The sequence below is a fragment of the Hemicordylus capensis genome, chromosome 14 (assembly GCF_027244095.1).
Source record: "Hemicordylus capensis ecotype Gifberg chromosome 14, rHemCap1.1.pri, whole genome shotgun sequence".
NCBI classification, from domain to species: domain Eukaryota; kingdom Metazoa; phylum Chordata; class Lepidosauria; order Squamata; family Cordylidae; genus Hemicordylus; species Hemicordylus capensis.
Window position 1 is genome coordinate 3,037,006 of NC_069670.1, and position 20,401 is coordinate 3,057,406.

The following is a 20,401-nucleotide window of genomic DNA, read 5'->3' on the forward strand; positions in this document are numbered from 1 at the left end:
AACTGCACCTCGGCTAGCTTTGTATGAAACTGCAAACCAAAATTAAGTAAAGTGTGCTGTCGAGTCACTGTTGACTCCTGGCGAACACAGAACCCTGTGGTTGTCTTTGGTAGAATACAGGAGGGGTTTACCATTGCTTCCTCCCGCGCAATATGAAATGATGCCTTTCAGTATCTTCCTGTATCACTGCGGCCCGATATAGGTGTCTAACATAATCTGGGGAACATACCAGTGGGGATTTGAACCGGCAACCTCTGGCTTGCTAAGTCAAGTCATTGCCCCGCTGTGCCATTACGTGGCTCAAACTGCCACCACCCTAACCCAAATGAGATGCTTACACATATTTGAGATCTTGCGTTTCAGTACGGGAAGGGGCTCCCAAGAGCTTCTGAAACCGTGACATGTATTAGCAACTTGCTGGCTAAATTGTCAGTGGGGAGGAATTGGATCTAGGACTTCAAAACTCTGGGGAGCCTTTTGAGACGGCAGCTGAACAGAAATAAATTTTCTTTCCCCCTGGAACGCAACTGCTGCTGACAAGACTGCAGGCTTTAGACTACTGCTATGTGGGTCAAATCGATGAGGATTCCTAAGGTGGAGAAGCAGAAAAGGAGCAGGCAGCCATGTTTAATTCCGCCTGGAGGGGGAGAAGACGGAGGAGAGGAAAGCTGCGTGGAAGAACTAGATGCAGGTGAAGAGAAGCTTTTGAAGTAAGTCAATAAATTTTTATTACGGTCCTTAGACCAGCTCATTTAAAATATACGTTTATGATTTACAAAATATTCAGATTGCTAATACAAGCGCCACGAAGTTCGGATGCAACAAAACAAAACTCGGCCACATGTCTAGAAGTGACAGATTTAAAATTTGACAGCAGAAAATCCAAGTAAAATTGATCCGGATGGCCAGGATGATTCTTTGAGAGAGGAGAACTAAACTGAATACGAGCATCCCTATAAAACTGACAATACAGAATAACATGAACAACTGACTCTATATCCCCTGAGCCACAAGGGCAACAATCTATTTATTTATTAGTTTATTATTTATCTTTTGTTTGTTTGTTTGTTTGTTATTTCTCTTTGTAAACCGCCCTGAGCCATTTTTGGAAGGGCAGTATAGAAATTGAATTATTATTATTATTATATGGAACTCGTTTATATTTCCCGTCCAGGAGTGGAGAGGGAAGGGCATTCGAACGAGCAAGGGTCAGCGCTCTCCTCAACTTGGGAAGGTTTTGAATGGTATGGTGCTCAGGGGGACTCCTGCCTTCAGATACGAATCTCGGCATCCCTAAGAGCGGTCTGTCGGGATCTTCACTCGATTTCTCACTTACCTTTGTCTGGGACGGGGCAAAGTTTGAAAGGGAAGTTGGGGGGCTGGCAACCCCGAGCACTCAAGCTGGCCGAGTGGAGCGTCCCGTGTGACCCTGATCCCCTGCTGGTGCACCTCGGGATTCTTTAAACACCTTCGCCTCCGTGATCAAGGGAGGTTTTGACTGAGTTGCCCTGGCCGCTCACTCCCATTTGCCTGGTCCGGACACCTGTCTAGAAGTCGACATCAGACTCTGTTTCAGGTCATTCTGGGGAGGAGAGGATTCAAAAGCACTTTGCTCTGTCCCACCTAGGAGGCCTGGCGGTGGCAGCGGGGGCGACTGGGGGGGGAACCCCCCACATTTTTTCTAGAAAAAACTTAAAACTTGTGTTTTCACAGTTTCCCCCCCAGGCTTTCACATCTCTAATCCCACTTTCTGCAGGTGGAGCCAGTGATGCTGGGTCAGTTTGCCTGCCCCTGTTCTAAAAAGCTGCTGATTGGGGATTTGTAATGAAACACCGAGCTGGGGAATAGCATGTTCTGCCTCTTGGAGGCCGGGATCCGAAACTTTTTCAACACTCAGACTTTATTTATTTATGTATTAGGAGCATTTAATATACTGCCCCCTCCGAAGACTCCGGGCGGTGCACAAAAACATGCAAAACAAGGCAACATGAAAAATTACATTCTAAATTAAAAACTAAAGTAACTAGCAACAACAAAAAAAGTAAACTACAGGGCAAAAGCTTGGCGAAAAAGTCTTCAATAGCGATTTGAAGATCAGTAAGGAAGGGACTAAACCAGGCCTGCTCAATTTAGGCCCCTCAGATGTTTTTGGACTACAACTCCCACAATCCCCAGCCACAGTGGCCAATAGCCAGGGATTATGGGAGTTGTAGGCCAACATCTGCAGGAGGGCCGAAGTTGAGCAGCCCTGGACTAAACGAATCGGAAGGGGAAGAGAGTTCCAAAGACACGGGGCAGCACTCCAGACTAGGCTTGATTCCAGACTAGTTTTTGGAATTCTCGAGTTAGCCGTGTTAGTCTGTTACAGTAGTTACGAGAGACCTCTGGCACTTTAAGGACTAACAGGTTGTGTTGTGGTGTCGGTGAGTTTGTTTCCGTTTTAGGATTAGGAGAGCTGGTCTTGTGGTAGCCAGCATAGATTGTCCCCTTTGCTAAGCAGGGTCTGCCCTGGTTGCATTTGAATGGGAGACCACTTGTGAGTTCTGCAAGATCTTCCCCTCAGGGGATGGAGCTGCTTTGGGAAGAGCAAAAGGTTCCAAGTTCCCTCCCTGGCAACCTCTCCAAGATAGGGCTGAGAGGGACTCCTGCTGGCAACCTTGGCGAAGCCGCTGCCAGTCTGTGTAGACAATCCTGAGCTAGATGGACCAAGGGTCTGACTCAGTATGTGGCAGCTGCTGATGTTCCATCATCTGTTCTGGCCTGCCTTCCTCCCTGCAGACGTTCAGCTAACAGCCCAAAGCTTGGCTGTCCTTATTCATGCAACCCTTTTGAGAGAGGTTTTGCAGGGGAACCCCCAAGGTGGAGCTGATGGCCACGGGAAAACCTGGAGAACTTCATGTCGGGGCCTCCCCCACCTGGGTCTTGCAGGGGGGACCCTATCAGGTGGGGGAAGAAGGAGATGCCAGTCGGCCCACCTGGGAGTGTTCAGGCCGGCCCGGCAGGGAGATGTTGCCTGGCCATCCACGGACAGCAGAGGCGAGATCTCGCGAGACTTGACCCGGCTATATAAGGGAGGCCTGGCCAGTGATGAGGGGCCATCCAGGAGGAGGGCTCAGCATGGAAGGGACTCTGGTACCAACACTAGGGCAGGGCTGGTGGATGGAACAAGCCCTGCCTGCAAGCCTTGAAGCTCCCCTGGCGGAAAACTCTGGAGGCCATCTCCACCTTCAATGGAGAGGAGAGCTGGTCTTGTGGTCGCAAGCGTGACTTGTCCCCTTAGCTAAGCAGGGTCTGCCCTAGTTGCATATGAATGGGAGACTAGAAGTGTGAGAGCTGTAAGAGATTCCCTTTAGGGGGGAAGAGCAGAAGGTTCCAAGTTCCCTCCCTGGCAGCATCTCCAAGATAGGGCTGAGAGAGACTCCTGCCTGCAACCTCGGAGAAGCCGCTGCCAGTCTGTGAAGACAATCCTGAGCTAGACGGACCAAGGGTCTGACTCGGTATCTATAAGGCAGTTTCCTGTGTTCTTATATTAGGCTGCTATCAGCAAATTCCTGGCTGCTGCGTCCTGGGAACCTACTTCCTATCCTACCTTTAACCATACAGGGGTGGGGCTGTTGCTCAGTGATCAGAGCATCTGTTTTGACTGCAGCATCTCCAAGTAGGGCTGGAAAGGACCCCCGGCCGGAAAGCTTAGAAAGTCACTGCCAGTCAGTTATAGACAATACTGAGTGAGGGCCTGACTCTGTATAATCAGACCCGTGAGAAGCTCAGGGCGATATACCTGGTGGTCTCTCCTCTCCCCCGCCCCGAGCTTCTTCCTCACGGAGTGGGGATTTGTCTCGGCCCCACGTCTGGCACTCTACCCACTCTGCCCCACACCAGCTCCTGCCCCTGGGGCCCCACGTGGCTTAATACTGGGGCTGGTGCAAGGCGGGCCCTGCTTTGGCCCACGTCTCCCCTTTGCTGCAGGATAATGTGTGTGTGATGGCAGAATAAACCCTGCCCTTTCCCTTTCAATCCCCGTGAGTGGAAGGGGACCTTTCCCGGGCTTGGATTTATGTCCTCTGCTTGCGCCAAGAACACTATTTCAATTAGAGCTGCAGCCCTCGCGGGGATCCCAGACACTCGCTTTTAGCAGGTACGATTGATGCTTTTGCCTGCATCTCCGAAGCCTGGAGGTCTTCCCAGCTGCTGCAGAGCGGAGATGTAAACGGGTGTGTGGGGGGGCTTCTTTGGCTTGCTGTCGTGCAGGAGGGCTGCAGCAACGTCTCTGGAGGGGAGGATGTGCTGCTGAATATCTGTAAAGGAGATGGAACGAGACAGGCCATCTGTGCCTGTTGGTTGCCTGAGGCGCCTTAGCAGAACCACCCCTAAAAGGAGCCGAGAAGCCCCACGGTGTGTAAGCCCCACATCTGCAGCAATGTATGTCTGTATTGGTTTGCACATCGGCAGCAAGGTTTCCCACGTCCCTTTCTGCGTACACCCTCTTGACTAGCCGATTGCCCCCCTCCCGTTCTTTGCTCACTTGGAGTCACAGGGGCAAGGTGCCTCTGAGCATGGGCGGACTGCATTCCGCTAACAAATCCGTCGTGCCCCACTGTGAAAGAAAGCCTGTGCCCCGAAGTTGGGGGGTGGGGGAGAGTGCTGAATGGGTTTGGGGTCAGAAAAGAAACCAGAGAGAAACCCTGCTGACAGCTCTCTTTAAGGAGAGGAGTCACAATGTAGGGAAGGGCTTGGAAGATAAAGTTTGGGCTATTCTTCAAAAAGCCAAACCAAACCAAACCCCCCCAGTGATCCAGTGGGACTTCTCCTACCGTTTCTTTTGTGCTTTAGCCCTGTGGAGACAGGGAACAATTTCTTCTTATCCTTTTTGTAAACTGCTTTAAAAATCCTTTTTTCTTGAAAACTGGTGTATACATAGTAATAGCTTCAACCTAGAATAGGGAGAGATGGTCTTCCAACCAGGAGATTTGGGTCCCCTCCGGGCAGCCAGCCAGGCATTAGACCTGATGGATCTAGACCTGCTCTACTAGAAGCCAGTGTCCACCATGGGCACTTAGGGGGTAAAGCCAAATACTCAAGGCACCCCATAGGCCATATGCTAGTATGGCCACATGCAAATGTGCACCTGCATTTCTGTCCAGCACCTACAACTGTCCAGCAATTCCCACCCCCAGCACTCCTAAGAATTAGCAAATCGTCAGCTCTCTTCAGCATGAAGGCCTCCCCGGCAGCTGCAGGACGCTGAAACGTAGGACTTTGCAACTGGCCACTAACTAAGCCAATGCGTGCAGCATTGCGGCCTTTTTGTTGTTTTTGAACAGCTGCCAATCTCCTGCAAAATCCTCCGGGGATCTCCCGGCAGATCCCGAGATATCTTCTGCCCAAGCCCTATGCAGCTTACATTGGTTGTATACCCGTTTCACTGGCGAGGCTGCACTTAAAAAAATTCTAGTCTGTCTTGGATCCTCAGAATCCCCTCTTAGGACCCTGAGCAGACTAGAATTCCTGGACATTTGGAGTAAGCCGTGGTTCAACTGCATTGCTTACAGCAAGCAGAGGTCAGCCCAAGATGGGGTGGGTGGTTAAAGGATGGTTTAAAGGCTGCCTGAGAAGTTATTTATTTGACTGACTCATTAAATAATTCATTAAGCTATCAAGATCATGACAGCAGTGGGCCCCTCACATGCGAAACAACCCAGCCATTCAGCGATGCAGATCAAGCAATGTGGCTTTCGCAGGGAATGCTTCTCTATAGGTGAAGTTAACATCTGAAAAGGCAAGGAGAGAATATATTTTCTAGCCTCCATAGCGCCTGGTAACTTACTGATCAGTCCATGCAGGAATCTCTCTCTTGGGTCTTTAGAGAGTGGGCAATCAAGAAGATGGGGAGTCGGATCTTCATGCACAGACAAACTTCACAGATTTCCTTGAGGTCGGGTGTATTTGCTAGAGTTAAGGAAGGGGCTGGCTACCATCTCTGATTATGCACTGTTAGAGGCGGACAGGGTCTCGTGTCCATTTAGAAAGTGAAGGACAGGGTTGTTGGTTACCTCCAGGCTCAGAGGAATTGATGCCTGAATAAGAGAGCCAGTGTGGTATAGTGGTTAGAGTGCTGGACTAGGACCGGGGAGACCCGAGTTCAAATCCCCATCCAGCCATGAAACTAGCTGGGTGACTCTGGGCCAGTCACTTCTCTCTCAGCCTCTCCTACTTCACACGGTTGTTGTGAAAGAGCAACTCAAGTATGTAGTACACCGCTCTGGGCTCCTTGGAGGAAGAGCGGGATATAAATGTGAAAATAAATAAATAAATAAATAAATAAATAAATAAATAAATAACAACAACAACAGCAACAACAACAACAACAACGGTTGCAGGGGAGTAACAGTAGGAGAGAGGGCATGCCTTCATCTCTTACCTTTGGGCTTCCCATTAGATAGGCCTTGGGCCTGCTCCAGCAGGGCCGTTCTTATGTTTATGCATGATAGCGCAGGACTCTTAAGTTGTTGGTAAGTTGGCTGTACTGCAGAGAGAGAGGAATTGTGGGAAAGAAAGTTGGTTGTATCCACGGTGGGCGGTCCGTGCCTGCGGTTCTGAGTAACCCCAATCTGAGAGGATGTTTGGTAGGTGGAATTACCTGGCCGTGGATGGTTACAAAATGAATTGGAGTATTACAAATAAATTGCAATATAATGCAGGCATTTAGGTGGGGGTTGCCTTACTAAGCTGATGGGCAGGCCAGTTCAAGGCGGGTGTCGTGATAGATGAAGAGCATCCTGTCTCCCAGAGGGGCCCAGTGGAGGAAATGCCTCTGTGAAGTCCACAAGCAGGGCATGGATGCAAAAGCCTTGTTTGCCTCAACAATTGGTATCCCGAGATAGACTGCCCCTGTATATGGAGGTTCCATTTGTAACGATCGTGGCCAATAAGAACATAAGAAGAGCCCCTGCATAATCACACCAAAGGCCCATCCAGTCCAGTAGCCATTTTGGGAACTTTTATTTAAAAGTGCTGTATAAATATTTGCCATCTTTGTATTCGTAGACAACCAGATTTATTTCTTTTATTATATACCGCCTTTCATTGAAAACAATCTCAAAGTGGTTTGCCATATAGTTAAACAACCCAAACCAATTATCTCTTATTACATTACCCCAGCCGAACTGATGCATTTTATGTCACACTTCTTCTTGCAATTAAGAAATCTTCTATCGCTCACAAGGTTGCTAAATTTTGTGCGGCCCCTGTTAAGATCTGCCAACAATCAATTTCAATTTTCTAGATCCTGCTATAAAATGCTTACTCTGTTGATGTACTGTATGATAGCTCTCTTATCTGAATGCTGTATAATTGGTTGTTTCTGTGTCTGATCTATGATCGTAATAATGTTATTCATTCATTCAATTAGACCATTAAGATAATACATGTATTAAATTTAAAAATTAAAGTAATACAAGTCAATTTAAAAGTTGATGCCTTTGGGAAGCTGGCAGCGCAGAAAGGAAAGAGCCCTTCTGGAGAGTTGATGGATAAACTAGGAAAGGTAGACTTTCTCTGGACGGAGAGGCTCTACTCCTAACTATCTTGGCCAGGAAGAAGAGCATTGCTTGATCAGGCCAAAAAGTCCATCTGGTCCACCATCCTGCTTCCAATACTGGCCCACAAGATGCCTCAGGAAAGCTTGCAGACCAGATCGGCAAAAAAGCTTTCCTTTGCTGTATCTAGTATTCAGAGCCAGAGTGCTCCAATTTTGCTGTATGATATGGTGGTTCCAATATGGTGCCTACACCTTAAGTGGTCGCAGCTGGACTGACAAGCGGAAGGTTGCCAGTTCGAATCCCCGCTGGTATGTTTCCCAGACTAAGGGAAACACCTCTATCGGGCAGTAGTGATATAGGAAGCTGCTTGAAGGCATCATCTCATACTGCGTGGGAGGAAGCAATAGTAAACCTATCCAGTATTCTACCAAAAGCAAACCACAGGGCTCTGTGGGTGCCAGGAATCGAAATCGACGGCACACTTTACCTTGCCTTTAATATGGTGCCTAAAGCCGCAGCAGGGAAGTCACTTGCCTAGGGAGCGAGAGGTTGCCGGTTCAGATGTCCGCTGGGATGTTTCCCAGACTATGGGAAACTCCTATATGGGGCAGCAGTGACATAGGAAGATGCTGAAAGGCATCATCTCATACAGCGCGGGAGGAGGCAATGGTCAACCCCTCCTGTATCCTACCAAAGATAACCACAGGGCTCTGTGGGCGCCAGGAGTCGACACCACAACACTACCTTTTACCTTTAGTATTTCAGTATCTGTATGTGGAGATAGTGGACAGAAAGATGCTTTTCTTCAAGTATCTTTCTGTCCACTCTCTCCACATCTCCACATACAGATTCATAAAATATCTGTTTCTTCTCCACCTTCTAGCTTAGTCTTCCTTTTCCCTAATGAAACAACCCCCTATTAATATGATGATGATGATGATGATGATGATGATGGTACTTCCGACTACAAACAGACAAACATCTGCCACACAATACACCAGATATAACTAGTCGAGAAGAAAGAAAAACAAGTCAAAATAATCGACATAGCAATACCAGGGGATAGCAGAATCGAAAAAGAAATAGGAAAAAATCACCAAATACAAAGATCTACCAATTGAAATTGAAAGGCTGTGGCAGAAAAAGACCCAAATAATCCCAGTGGTCATTGGCGCCCTGGGTGCAGTTCCAAAAGACCTTGAAGAGCACCTCAACACCATCGGGGCCACAGAAATCACCATCAGCCAATGACAAAAAGCAGCTTTACTGGGAACAGCCTATATTCGGCGACGATATCTATAACAGCAACAACATTGGCAACAACATTGACAATAAAATTCTGGCATCCCAGGTCCTTGGGAAGGACTCGATGTCTGGATAAAACGAACCAGTCAATAACACCTGTCTGACTGTGTAAACAAGAAATAATAATAATAATAATAATAATAATAATAATAATAATAATAATAATAATAAATTTACTCTGCCTTTCTACATTCAAGAAGCCTCAGAGCGGTTGCAGGGAACAAAGAATTAAAAATAATAGCACACTGTGTCAATGAGCACAAATGACAATCTCCCCCTTTCTCTCCTCCACCGCCTGGCTCTAGCGGTTCTCTAGCCCCTGGTTGTTTAAGCTGCCCTTTCCAACAGAAGCAAGTTCTCTTTTGTACAGAGCCTGCAGATCAGCGCTTATAATGCGTTGCTAGCCGAGGGTTGTGGGTGGGGGAAGTGTAAAGAAATCACCCAGACCCTTCAGGAACACCAGCCAGAAGCTCTTTGTGTACCAGCGGATATTGATATGGCTATTTATGAGATATTTATACTTTTATACTTTTTCTTGGCACAAGCCAACCTGAGGGAGCAAGCCAATCCATAAAATAAAGCCGTATCCCACAATCCAAGAATCCCTGCCTCCCATATTACTGAAAGCGGCAGATAAAAATCATCATCCTTTTGGAAATGGAGAGGGAAACTGGTGCAGTGTAGTGGGTAAGAGATTGAGCAGCGTTTGGGAGAGTCCCAGGTTCGAATCTAATATTGGCAGGAAATTCAGTAAATCGCCTTAGCGAGCTCATTTCCTTCTCAGCCCTGTTGCGCTTGGAACATAGGAAGCTGCCATATACCGAGTCAGACCCTTGGTCCATCTAGCTCAGTATTGTCTGCACAGACTGGCAGTGGCTTCTCCAAGGTTGCAGGCAGGAGTCTCTCTCAGCGTCCTATCTTGGAGATGCTGCCAGGGAGGGAACTTGGGACCTTCTGCATGCACGCCGGCAGGTGCTTTTTCCCGAGTGGCCTCTTCTCCTGGAATATCTTCCAGTGCTCACACGTGTTCCCTCTAACAGGGGTTTCCAGACGTTGTTGATCACAACTCCCATAATCCTCAGCCAAAGATCATTGCAGCTGGGGATGCTGGGGGTTGTAGTCATCAAGATCTGGAAATCCCTGTTAGAGGAAACACTGATGTAGTCTCCCATTCAAATGCAAACCAGGATGGACCCTGCTTAGCAAAGTAGACAATCCATGCTTGCTACCACAAGGTCAGCTCTCTGCCGGATTAACAGTGCCAGCCTGCCTTACAAAACTGTGGTGCAGGTTATGGTGTGCATATGAAGTTCTTGAAACATTGAAAAGTTCATATCCATGCCAAGTAATTAATTTCCAGAGGGTTTGCTGGGTTTGTCTTTGGCAATGAGAAGTATAGTAGTACCATAAAGAATAACAGATCTGTTGTAGCATTATGCTATAATTCCTTGGTTTTCAGGTGCCTCTACTCTTAAGTCTTAATTACACAATTACTTAATTACTCTTAATAATTGTTGTAGTATTGTACTTGTTCTTGTCTTTCCATATTGTGTTTGTTTTCTAATCTTTTTAATCCGATCTGTATTTTTATATTCTAGCTTCATGTTTTAATTGTGTAATTGCCATAGTCTTGTGTTAACTTTTTTGTGAACTGCCTTGAGATTGTTTTAATGAAAAGTGCTATAGAAATGTAACAGTAAATATAAGTAAATAAATAGGGCTTATTTTCTAAAACAAGAGATGCTGAGGTTCATGCCTGTCAACAATGGGATATCTGCTACCCTGGGAGCCCTGATTTCGGGTCTACAGACATCGATGTGGAAGGAGCAAGAGCCCTTTGCATATGCTCAGAGATCCTCCATACATTTCAAGCTTCGTTGGCCCACACTGACCCAAATGAATTTCTCTCTCTCTCTCTCTCTCTCTCTCTCTCTCACCGATCTGTCTCAGAGCCTGGTCTAAGGGTGCATAATACAACCGCCTTGCTGATGCTCTTCCAGTTAGGGCTGGGAGAGATTCCTGCCTGCAACACTGGAGCACTGATGCCACTAGTCAGAGTAGACAATCCTGCACTAGATGGACCAAGGGTCTGACTCTGTATCCCACACCCATCCATAATTCTGCCTGTCTACATCCGCAGCCTTAACACCTCCTTCCTTGGGTATCAGCCCCTTTCAACCCAACAGGACAAACTCCGGAGTCAATATGCATGACTCTTTCTTTCCCTTTCCGATTTCCCCGTCCAGTTGTAATTCTTGGCCTCGTTTTTTTTTTTTTTTTTTAAGCTGGGTTTTATCATCTGTTCTGTTGTTTTGCTTGTGTGTTGTCTAATCTCGGACAGGCTTTGCGAGCGAGCGAAAGATGCAGTTAAATTAGAAGCCCCATTACCGCTGACCTCCGGGAAGGCTTGTCCGTGCCGCTCTTAAATAAACCCTCTCCAGCCAGAACGACAGCAACATGATTGGACTGATGGATGCTGAACGCTGCTTCATGCGTCCTCCGATTTCCTTTCCCTCCCTCCCCACAGCCTCTTCCCTTCCAAATAAAGCGCCATTGCTGCCTGCCTCGCAGATCTGCGCACCCAGCCCGAAGCCTGAGGACGCGGACGACCAGTTGGCAACCACCAAAGGCTCCCAGCGCTGGCCTCGATCATGGCACCATCCGCTTGGATTCCTGCCTTGAGCATCTTCTTGGCTTTTCAAGGTAACTCCTTGCTGGTTTCTACCTGCAATCAGGGTTTCTTCTAACGTGCAGCTGGACATATTCTGTGCACGCCTGTGCAGTTGGGGATGTGGGGGTTTAATAAGGAATAGAAACATGACTACTGTTTCCTTTCAATCGCATAGGAAAAGAACCCTGATTCCTGTTGATCTTTGTGAGTTTATTGGGAGAGTATGTTATACAATCGGGATCAACTAGTCCAACCCATTTATTATTGAATTCTCCCTGCAAAGAGTCTCTGTGGGTATAAAACTGTTAGATAGCAGCAAAATAAAAAAATAAATAAATAATAAAAAAATAAAAATAAAAAAATAAAAAAAATAAAAAGTCTCTGGCCATTGTGCCATATTTCCTCTCGCATTATATCTCTCACTGTTAGGTTCCCCCTGCCAACTTTTTTTTTTAATTAGAAAAGGTTTGGGAGATGCCCAGGGATTAGAGATGGGGGCTGCTCTGGCTCTTTGTGCAGTTGGAGTGGAGGGGTGGGGTGGGGGGAACATAGGATGAACCTTGACCGACGGACGTTGCTCGTGTTTTCTCTTTTCCCCCTTTCACAAATGCACAAAATTCCTCCTGTCCATCGCTTGGAAAACTGCTAAGCTGGGAGGGATAGATCTGGTTAGACTGGAGAGAGACTTTTCGCAGGGGGTGGCTGCATGTGGATGGGCTGGAGCTGGGCTCAGCCGTAAGTGAAACATACAAGCCTCCACCCCAACCCCAGGGCTTAAGAAACAGAGGAGAGAGGAGAGCTGGTCTGGTGGCAGCAAGCAGGACTTGTCCCCTTCGCTAAGCAGGGTCTGCCCTGGTTGCATATGAATGGGAGACTAGAAGTGTGAGCACTGGAAGATATTCCCCCCCTTTAGGGATGGAGCAGCTCTGGGAAGAGCTTCTAGGCTCCAAGTTTCCTCCCTGGCAGCATCTCCAAGATAGGGCTGAGAGAGAGCCTGCCTGCAACCTTGGAGAAGCCGCTGCCAGTCTGTGAAGACAATACTGAGTGAGATGAACCTATGGCCGGACTCAGTATATGGCAGCTTCCCATGTTCCTAGATCCAGCATTTCAAAGTAAGACCTTCTCTCTCTTTCTCTCTCCCTCTCTCCTTTGACTCTGAACCACAACTAGGAGATCTGTAGATTCCCCCACCCCAGCCCAGCCCCAGGGCTGGATATTCCTTTATCTCCAAAGATGCGCCTTACGGTTGGAGCATAAATCTAGATAAATCCCGGGTTTCTTATCCACCCTGCTATAATTCGCAGCAAAATAAGACCTGTGGCTTGGTGCTTGTCTTTTTGTGTTTTTTTTAAGCATCTGTTTTTTAGTATCTCTCTTCCTACCACAGATTTAGCATCTGTTTTTACAACCTCGCTGGATGCTTGGCAGGAAAGAAAAGCCAGCTTTCCCAGTCCTGCTCCCCCCCGCCCCCCCGCCACCTAAATCATTTCATGCTTGCTGAGTTTAAATTTTATATATAGCCTCTGTTTCCTTGGAAGGTGGGAGCAGACAGTCTGGCTTGTCAGTTTCGCTCAGGGTCGCCGGTTAAAAGGGGCCACCTTCTCTCTCTCTCTATCTCTCATCCCATTCAAGGAAGGATTCGGCCATTAAAGAGAGTGCCCAGCTGAAGAAGACCTTGCATTTACAGAGTGGGAAAAGGATGCAGAAAGAAAGGTCTCCCTGCTCCCCTATAATACTCAAACTTGGAGTCACCCAGTAGGAATGATTAGCAGGCGATTCAGGAGAGAGAGAGAGATAAAAAGGATGTTTTCTCACAACATGTCATTAGAGAATTCACTTGGGAGAGGAAGAGCTGTCTGAGGTGGGCTGGAGAGGGGTTTAGGCACATTTGCGGAGGAGGAAGAGGAGGAGTCCTATCAAGGCTTACGGTGGCAGCTAAATGGAACCTCCAGTTGCAGAGGGAGCATATCTGAATATTTATTTATTTCTTCGATCTCTAGACCGCCCTTCCAAAAATGGCTCAGGGTGGTTTACACAGATAAATAATAAATACATAAACAAGATGGCTCCCTGTCCCCAAAGGGCTCACAATCTAAAAAGAAACATCAGACAGACACCAGCCACAGTCACTGGAGGGATGCTGTGCTGGGGACGGATAGGGCCAGTTGCTCTCCCCCTGCTAATAAAGAGGATCACCATGTTGGTGCCTCTTTGCCAAGTGAGCAGGGGTTCCCTGTTTGTGGGCAAGCAGCAAGGGGCCATGATTGCCTTGGTGCCTGGCCGGTGTGCTTCCCAGGTGTATTCGACTGGTGGTGGGTGGAAGCAAGGCCTCATTCTTTACATTTCTCTCCCACTCTTCTTCTGCGGAACGCAGAGAACCAACATGGTTCTGCTGGTCCTCACAACAACCCTGTCAGGTGGGTTATGCTGCAAGAGAACGGACCGGCCCAGAATCATCCCTGCATGGCGGAGCAGAGATGTGAACCCTGAATCCTCAGTCTATGTCCAAAACTTTAACTGCTGGCTGGACTGATCATCCAGCAACTCATGTCTTGCAGCAGCTGTTCCCTCTCCGCCTCTGTATGTTAAAGACCCACCAGGAAGAGCTCAGGCCCAAGGTCTGTTGAAACGCAGAGGGGCTTGGCCGAAGCGCGGCCGTGATCTGGGTCAGACCCAAGGGTTTGTTTGCCTGGACGAACGAGGTTGGAGAGCAGAGCTGGTCTGGTGGCAGCAAGCAGGACTTGTCCCCTTCCCTAAGCAGGGTCTGCCCTGGTTGCATTTGAATGGGAGACTAGAAGTGTGAGCACTGGAAGAGATTCCCCCCCTTTAGGGATGGAGCAGCTCTGGGAAGAGAGCAGAAGGTTCCAATTCCCCCCCGGCAGCATCTCAAAGATCGGGCTGAGAGAGAGACTCCTGCCTCCAGCCTTGGAGAAGCCGCTGCCAGTCTGTGAAGACAATACTGAGCTAGATAGACCAAGGGTCTGACTCAGCATATGGCAGCTTCCTATGTTCCTATGCCTCTGCATCTTTTCCCCAATATCAACTAGTCAGAGCCCTTGGGAAGCGTGTAGGCAGGGCACAGAGCTTCTAGCCCTTCCCTGTTTCACTCACAGGGGATGCAGCTGCCACTCAGTGGAAGAGCCTCTGAATTGCATACAGAAAGTCCAGAGGTTCAGCCCCCGGCAGCATCTCCAGGCAGGTCTGGGGAAGATCCCTGAGCCTTTGCTCAATGGTCCAAGGGTCTGCCTCATTTTAAAGCAGCGTCTTATGTTCCTTTCCATCTATCCATCCTTGGGAACATGGGAAGCACCCATATACTGAGTCAGACCCATGGTCTATGAAGCTCAGTATTGTCTACACAGACTGGCAGCAGCTTCTCCAAGGTTGTAGGCAGGAGTGGAGATGCTGCCAGGGAGGGAACTTCGAGCCTTCTGCCTGCAAGTACAAACATGCTCTCTAGAGGTTTAGTGTTCAGGCTAATGGTCATTGATAGACCTCTCCTCCTCCTCCTTCAATTTATTCCATCCTGTTTGAAGCCATCTAAGCTGGTGGCCCTTGCCACATCTTGTGGCAGTGAGTTCCATACATTCTGTGTTGTGTAAAGAAGTACAATCTCTCCGCTGCCCTGAATTTACTGCTGACCAGTTCTGTCAGGTGAACATGAATTCTCGTAGTACGAGAGAGAGGGTATAATGCATTGTTTTCTTTAATTTTCTTGGCCAGCTTTTTTTAGTTCAATATTCTGACAAGCAAGAGTCTGTTTTCTGGGTGTTGAACCTAAGCTTTTGGAAACGGGAGATGGATCACTGTTGCGAAGCGCTATTGATTAAGAGACTGGGAAAACCAGAGAATTAATTGAATTGACTTTCCTGGTGAGAGTAAGAGAGAGAATGAAGGATGATGATAATCCCATGATCAGTATTTGAGTGTTTTACAGAATAAGGACATTGCAATGCAATTATGGGGTGTGTATTGCCAACATAGATGGGATTCCAGTTATTCAGTTGGTTATATGCATCTTCCTCCCTTTATTTTATTTATTTAGCTATTTATTTATCATATTTTTATACCGCCTGAAATGTATATCTCTAACCCTTTGATGGGGGGAAAAAGCCTCAGGCAGCACTGAAGGGGTGGCCAGCTTGAGGCTCTCCAGCTCTTGTTGGACTACAAGTCCCATCATCCCTGGTCACAATAAGTTGTGGCCATGCATGATGGGAGTTGTAGTCTAACATCTGGCGAGATGGGCCACCCCTTAAAAACTGCCTGAGGTTCCCCTTCCAAAAAAACCCAACCCAAAATACTGCTGTTCTAGTTTTTAAAAAATGAGAAGCAGAAATGAAGGATCTGGCATCTTGTCTAGACCCTCGGCCCATCTCGCTCTGCGTTGTCTACGCTGGCTGGCCACGGTGGGTCTCCAGGCTATCCGACCTTCCAGCGGGGGACTTTCCACGTGCACAGCAAGCGTTCTCACACCCCCTCCCTGTCACCCCTTTTCTGAGAGTGGAGGAGATGTTGTCTCTCACGCACATGCACACCAATGAATGCGCATGGACATTAAGGCTCCATTAAGGTGGTTTCATGCGCCCTAGCAGGTGAGGTTCATTTTTGAATGCTGATGATGCATGATGGGGGGAGCGTGTGTGTGTGTAAGCAAAAGAACAAAGGCGCTCTGCTTTTAGATCACTGGTGCGGCTGAAACTGCTGTGGAGGAATCCTACAGCACAGCGTGGGCCGAAGAGGGCCTTCAGCTGTGGGTAACGGAGAGTGGTGGAGTGCTCAGGCTTTGTGAAAATGGCTCATTTGGAAACACAGGAGTGTCTGGCTTGGCTTCGCAGGCCCCCCGACTGCTTCCCCTTGAGGGCGCTTGGGCTGGTTTTTGGATCCTGAGCTGGTCCCAACCTCCAGTGCCTCAAGCGCGCCTGGAGAACGTCCCCGTTGCCTCTCTCCAGCGGTGATACTGACAGCAGCAGCAAGAAGCCCGCTGTGGGTGGAGACGTCTAAGTGGAGCCCAAAGAGCGGGACTGGTGCTCTGAGAAGGCCTTGAGCCAAAGGACTGGTTTGTTCTCCCCACATCTCCAAGGCTGCGACGCTTTCTCCCTGCTTATTGGGAATCAGTGGGGCTGATTTCCGAGTAATCGGGGCCAGGGCTCGGATCTTCTTGTCCTAGGATAAAAAGGAACATAGGCAGCTGCCATATACTGAGTCAGACCCTTGGTCCGTCTAGTTCAGGATTGTCTACCCAGGCTGGCAACGGCTTCTCCAAGGTTGCAGGCAGCCCGATCCTGGAGATGCTGCCAGGGAGGGACCTTGGAACCTTCTGCATGCAAGCCGGCAGGTGCTCTTCCCAGAGCGGCTCCGTCATTGTGCCCCACTCACTGTGGGGTCCTGTCTCCGCATGACCTGCTGTCACTCTCCGTGGAAGAATCCAGTAAGAATGTGGCATCTGCACAAAGCGGGTGATGACTGGGGTGGGAGTGTTAGGATCTTCCTAGCTTGGCCTCTTTTCCTTGGAGACTTTTCAGCTGAGCGTAGAAATGCCCCCATCTGGACCTTGTGCATTGCCTCCGCCTCCCTTTATGGGGAATTGTCTTGGCCCACGGAAGCCCTTTCAGACCCAGGCAAGGAAAGAGCGAGGATTGCAGCCTTGGAAGCCCCGAGTTCACGAACCAGACTTTCAATGGCCTTTGCAGAGAACCACCTTCCCGTCTGTAGTTCCACCTGAAGCCTGTGGTGAAACACTTGTTGCCAGAACAATGGAACCCAGTTCTTAAAATGGCTTTATTTGCCTCTCTTTTTCATTTTCCCTCCTTCCCTTTTTGGCCAGGCTTTTTCTTTCCTTTTGCACTTTCTGTCTTTTGCTTAGAACTGTGTTCCCTGTAACAGAGATTCCCAGATGTTGTTGACTCCAACTCCTATGATCCCCAGCCAAAGGCCATTGCAGCAGGGGATGATGGGAGTTGTAGCCCACAACATCTGGGAATCCCTGTTACAGGGAATTGGCTTAGATGCCTCCTTTCTTGTTTTGGGAGTGGTGTTCACTAGGGGTGTGCGTTTCGTTTCGGATACAAAACGTTTTGTGTACAAAACAGGCCATTTCGGCTGTTTTGTAGCCAAAACAAAACACCCAGTGCTCAAAACAGAAAATTTTGTAGCCAAAACAAAACGTCCATGTTTCGGATACAAAACGTTCTGTTGTTTCGGCTGTTTTGGAATTCCATTTCGCAATCGCAAAAAGTCTTTCTCCTTCAGTCTGCATTTTGAGTTTTGACATCTGTTTGAATTTCCAGCCCTTCCAGCCCACAGATTGGCCAGCAAAAGCATGCGCTGATCTGCTGGCAATTGCCTCCTTATTCCCTTTAAGCACATTTAAGGGTAAATTTTACCCTTATTGGCCAGTGGGGCAGTGTGCATTTCATTGTGTGTAGATCAATTGCATTTCAGGCGGGGTGGGGGGATGTGGATGTGCATGACCTTTGGAAATCTGCCTGATTTTCTTCCAAAGCTCTGCTGTTGTTGATGTGTGATGTTATTTGGGGTGGATTTGGGGCAGAAAGGGGGCTTTGGGGGCAGAAGAGTGGTTCAGGTGGTAGTGCCCCAATGGGTGCCTGCTGCCACCCAGATTCCAGACGAATTGGGGAAAGGGCTTATTTTTAAAGAATTTTTGGAAAAGGGGCAGAAAGGGGGCCTGAGGGGCAAAACAGTGAGTTGGGTGGCAGTGCCCCAAGGGGTGCCTGCCACAACCCAGATTCCAAAGGAATAGGGCAAAGGGCTGATTTCTTAGGAATTGTTGAAATTTATGCTTCTTTAAGGTCCCCCCCCCGGAATAATGGAGGTTTCAGCAGACCCATAACTCCACCTGGAGGGCACTGGGGTGACCGGGAGCAAGTGGTGGTGTAGTGCACATAGGGTGCCAACCACCCCCATGGGTTGCTGGGTTCTGTTGTTTCTGAGGTGTTCTGAGTGTAGATTCTCTGGTAGCATATGAGATTTTTCAACGACAAACCATGAATCCACTCTCATATGCTACCAGACAATCTGAATCTACACTCAAAACATCTCAGAAACAACAGAACCCAGTACCCCATGGGTTAGCAAGCCATGGGGGTGGTTGGCACCCTATGTGCTCTACACCACCACTCACTCTGGGACACCCTGGTGCCCCCCAAGTGCAGTTATGGGGCAGGAATTATGGAGGTCCATCCAGAGGCGTATCTAGGGAAAATAGCGCCTAGGGCAAACACTGAAATTGCGCCCCCTGTCCAAGCATCTGACACCCATCTTTCAGATAACTTTACCATAATATCAGCTGAAAAATACAAGTCAGGCTTGTTAATCTTTTAATCTTTCAAAAACTATTTTAGCAGTGGACTTAGCCAGACCAAAAAATGCTGGAAAACTACAAATTTCAGTATGCTGGGGCTCATGAAATACCCAATTACTATGTGGAGCTGTACTTGGAAAACTAAACAGAAGTGCCTGTCTAATTCTCTACTATGCATTGTAGCATCACTATTACATAAGTTTTAAAAATAAATGGAGAATTTGACTTTTCCCAGATACTCTGAACATAATGAAAGGATATGCAGAGTAAACTGTGTCACTGCTTGGAATATATTCTAGTCTTTCAGAAAGACAGTTAAAATGAGAGAAAGAGAGCAAGAAACTCCCAGTGGGCCTTAATATTAAGGATTTCACACTGATTCAAAGACAAATTCACCATTAATAGCCATATTAGCAAGACATCACATTTAACTCACTTATCACAAGAAGCAAAGTAAGAGCAAATGAATACAATCCTAGCTCATAAGCATCAGCTCAGTATTCACAAGCCCTGATTCTCTGTACATAGTGCCAATCTGAATATGTGTACAGTGACTTATATTATATATTATTATTATTTTACCTGTAGCCCCTTCGAGGGGCTTCCTAAAGGCAGGGTTTTTTTTTTTGCAAAGGTTCCTCCTCCCCCCACTGGCCTCTAGGGCCTCGCAGGGACCATTTGAGCATGTGCAGTGGCCATTTTTAAAAATCTTTTTTTAAAAAAATGGCCACTGAAAACAAAATGGCCACCATGCATGCTCAAATGGCCTCTCCAGGGCCTGGCAAGACCTAGGGCCTCACAGAGGCCATTTGAGCATGCACGGTGGCCATTTTGTTTTTGGCAGCCATTTTTTTTAAAAAATAATTTTACAAAATGGCGCCCCCCTTCAAGTGGCGCCCAGGGCACGTGCCCTGCCTGCCCTACCCCTAGATACGCCCCTGGGTCCATCATTCTCTATGGGGAAGAACTTTACAGATGCAGAAACTCCATTACATCTTTAAAAATCAGCCTTCTGCCCAATTCCTTTGAAATAATTCTGGCAGCTTCCTTGCCACCACTGGGCACTACCACCCACCCTACTCTGCTCTGGGCCACACCTTTCCCCCCAACATAAAGCTATACTTTTGCTGAAACCTCCATTCTTCCCTATGGGAAGAATCCTATACTTCAAAAATTCACCAAAAACCAGCCCTTTGCCCAATTCCTCTGAAACTTGGGTGGTAGTTTCCACCCATCAGGCACTACCACCATTTTTCCCTGGGGCCATTTTTAAAAATCCAAAATGTTTCAGATTCGGATTGTGCAATTTCGAAGAAAGAACAAAATTGGGGTGTTTCGGATTGGCTGATTTCGCACAAAGAACAAAATGGGGTTGTTTCGGATTCGGGCCAAAAACAAAACAGAAAAAAAACCAAAACGCACAACCCTAGTGTTCACAATACATGTGAGCACTGTAGGATGCTCTCACAGATGCCCTTAGGGGATGGGGCTGCTCTGGGAAGAGCACCTGCACGCTTGCATGCAGAAAGTTCCACGTTTCCTTCCTGACAGCATCTCCGA

At 47.8% G+C, this 20,401-nt stretch overlaps 1 protein-coding gene across 4 annotated transcripts in view; it reads left to right on the forward strand.

Moving 5' to 3' along the window:
- Positions 1–386: 386 nt before the first annotated feature.
- Positions 387–20,401, forward strand: part of LOC128336996 (neuronal acetylcholine receptor subunit alpha-7-like) — a 34,289-nt gene continuing 14,274 nt past the window's right edge. The window contains exons 1-2 of one of the 4 annotated variants that reach the window (XM_053277397.1): positions 387–710; positions 11,374–11,549. In XM_053277397.1, coding sequence (XP_053133372.1) covers positions 11,498–11,549 — 52 coding nt within the window. In that variant the 5' untranslated portion in view covers positions 387–710; positions 11,374–11,497. Of the gene's footprint in view, positions 711–4,208; positions 4,396–11,053; positions 11,550–12,498; positions 12,630–20,401 lie in introns of those variants that run through there. The other 3 variants (XM_053277399.1, XM_053277398.1, XM_053277396.1) reach the window with 3 other exon arrangements.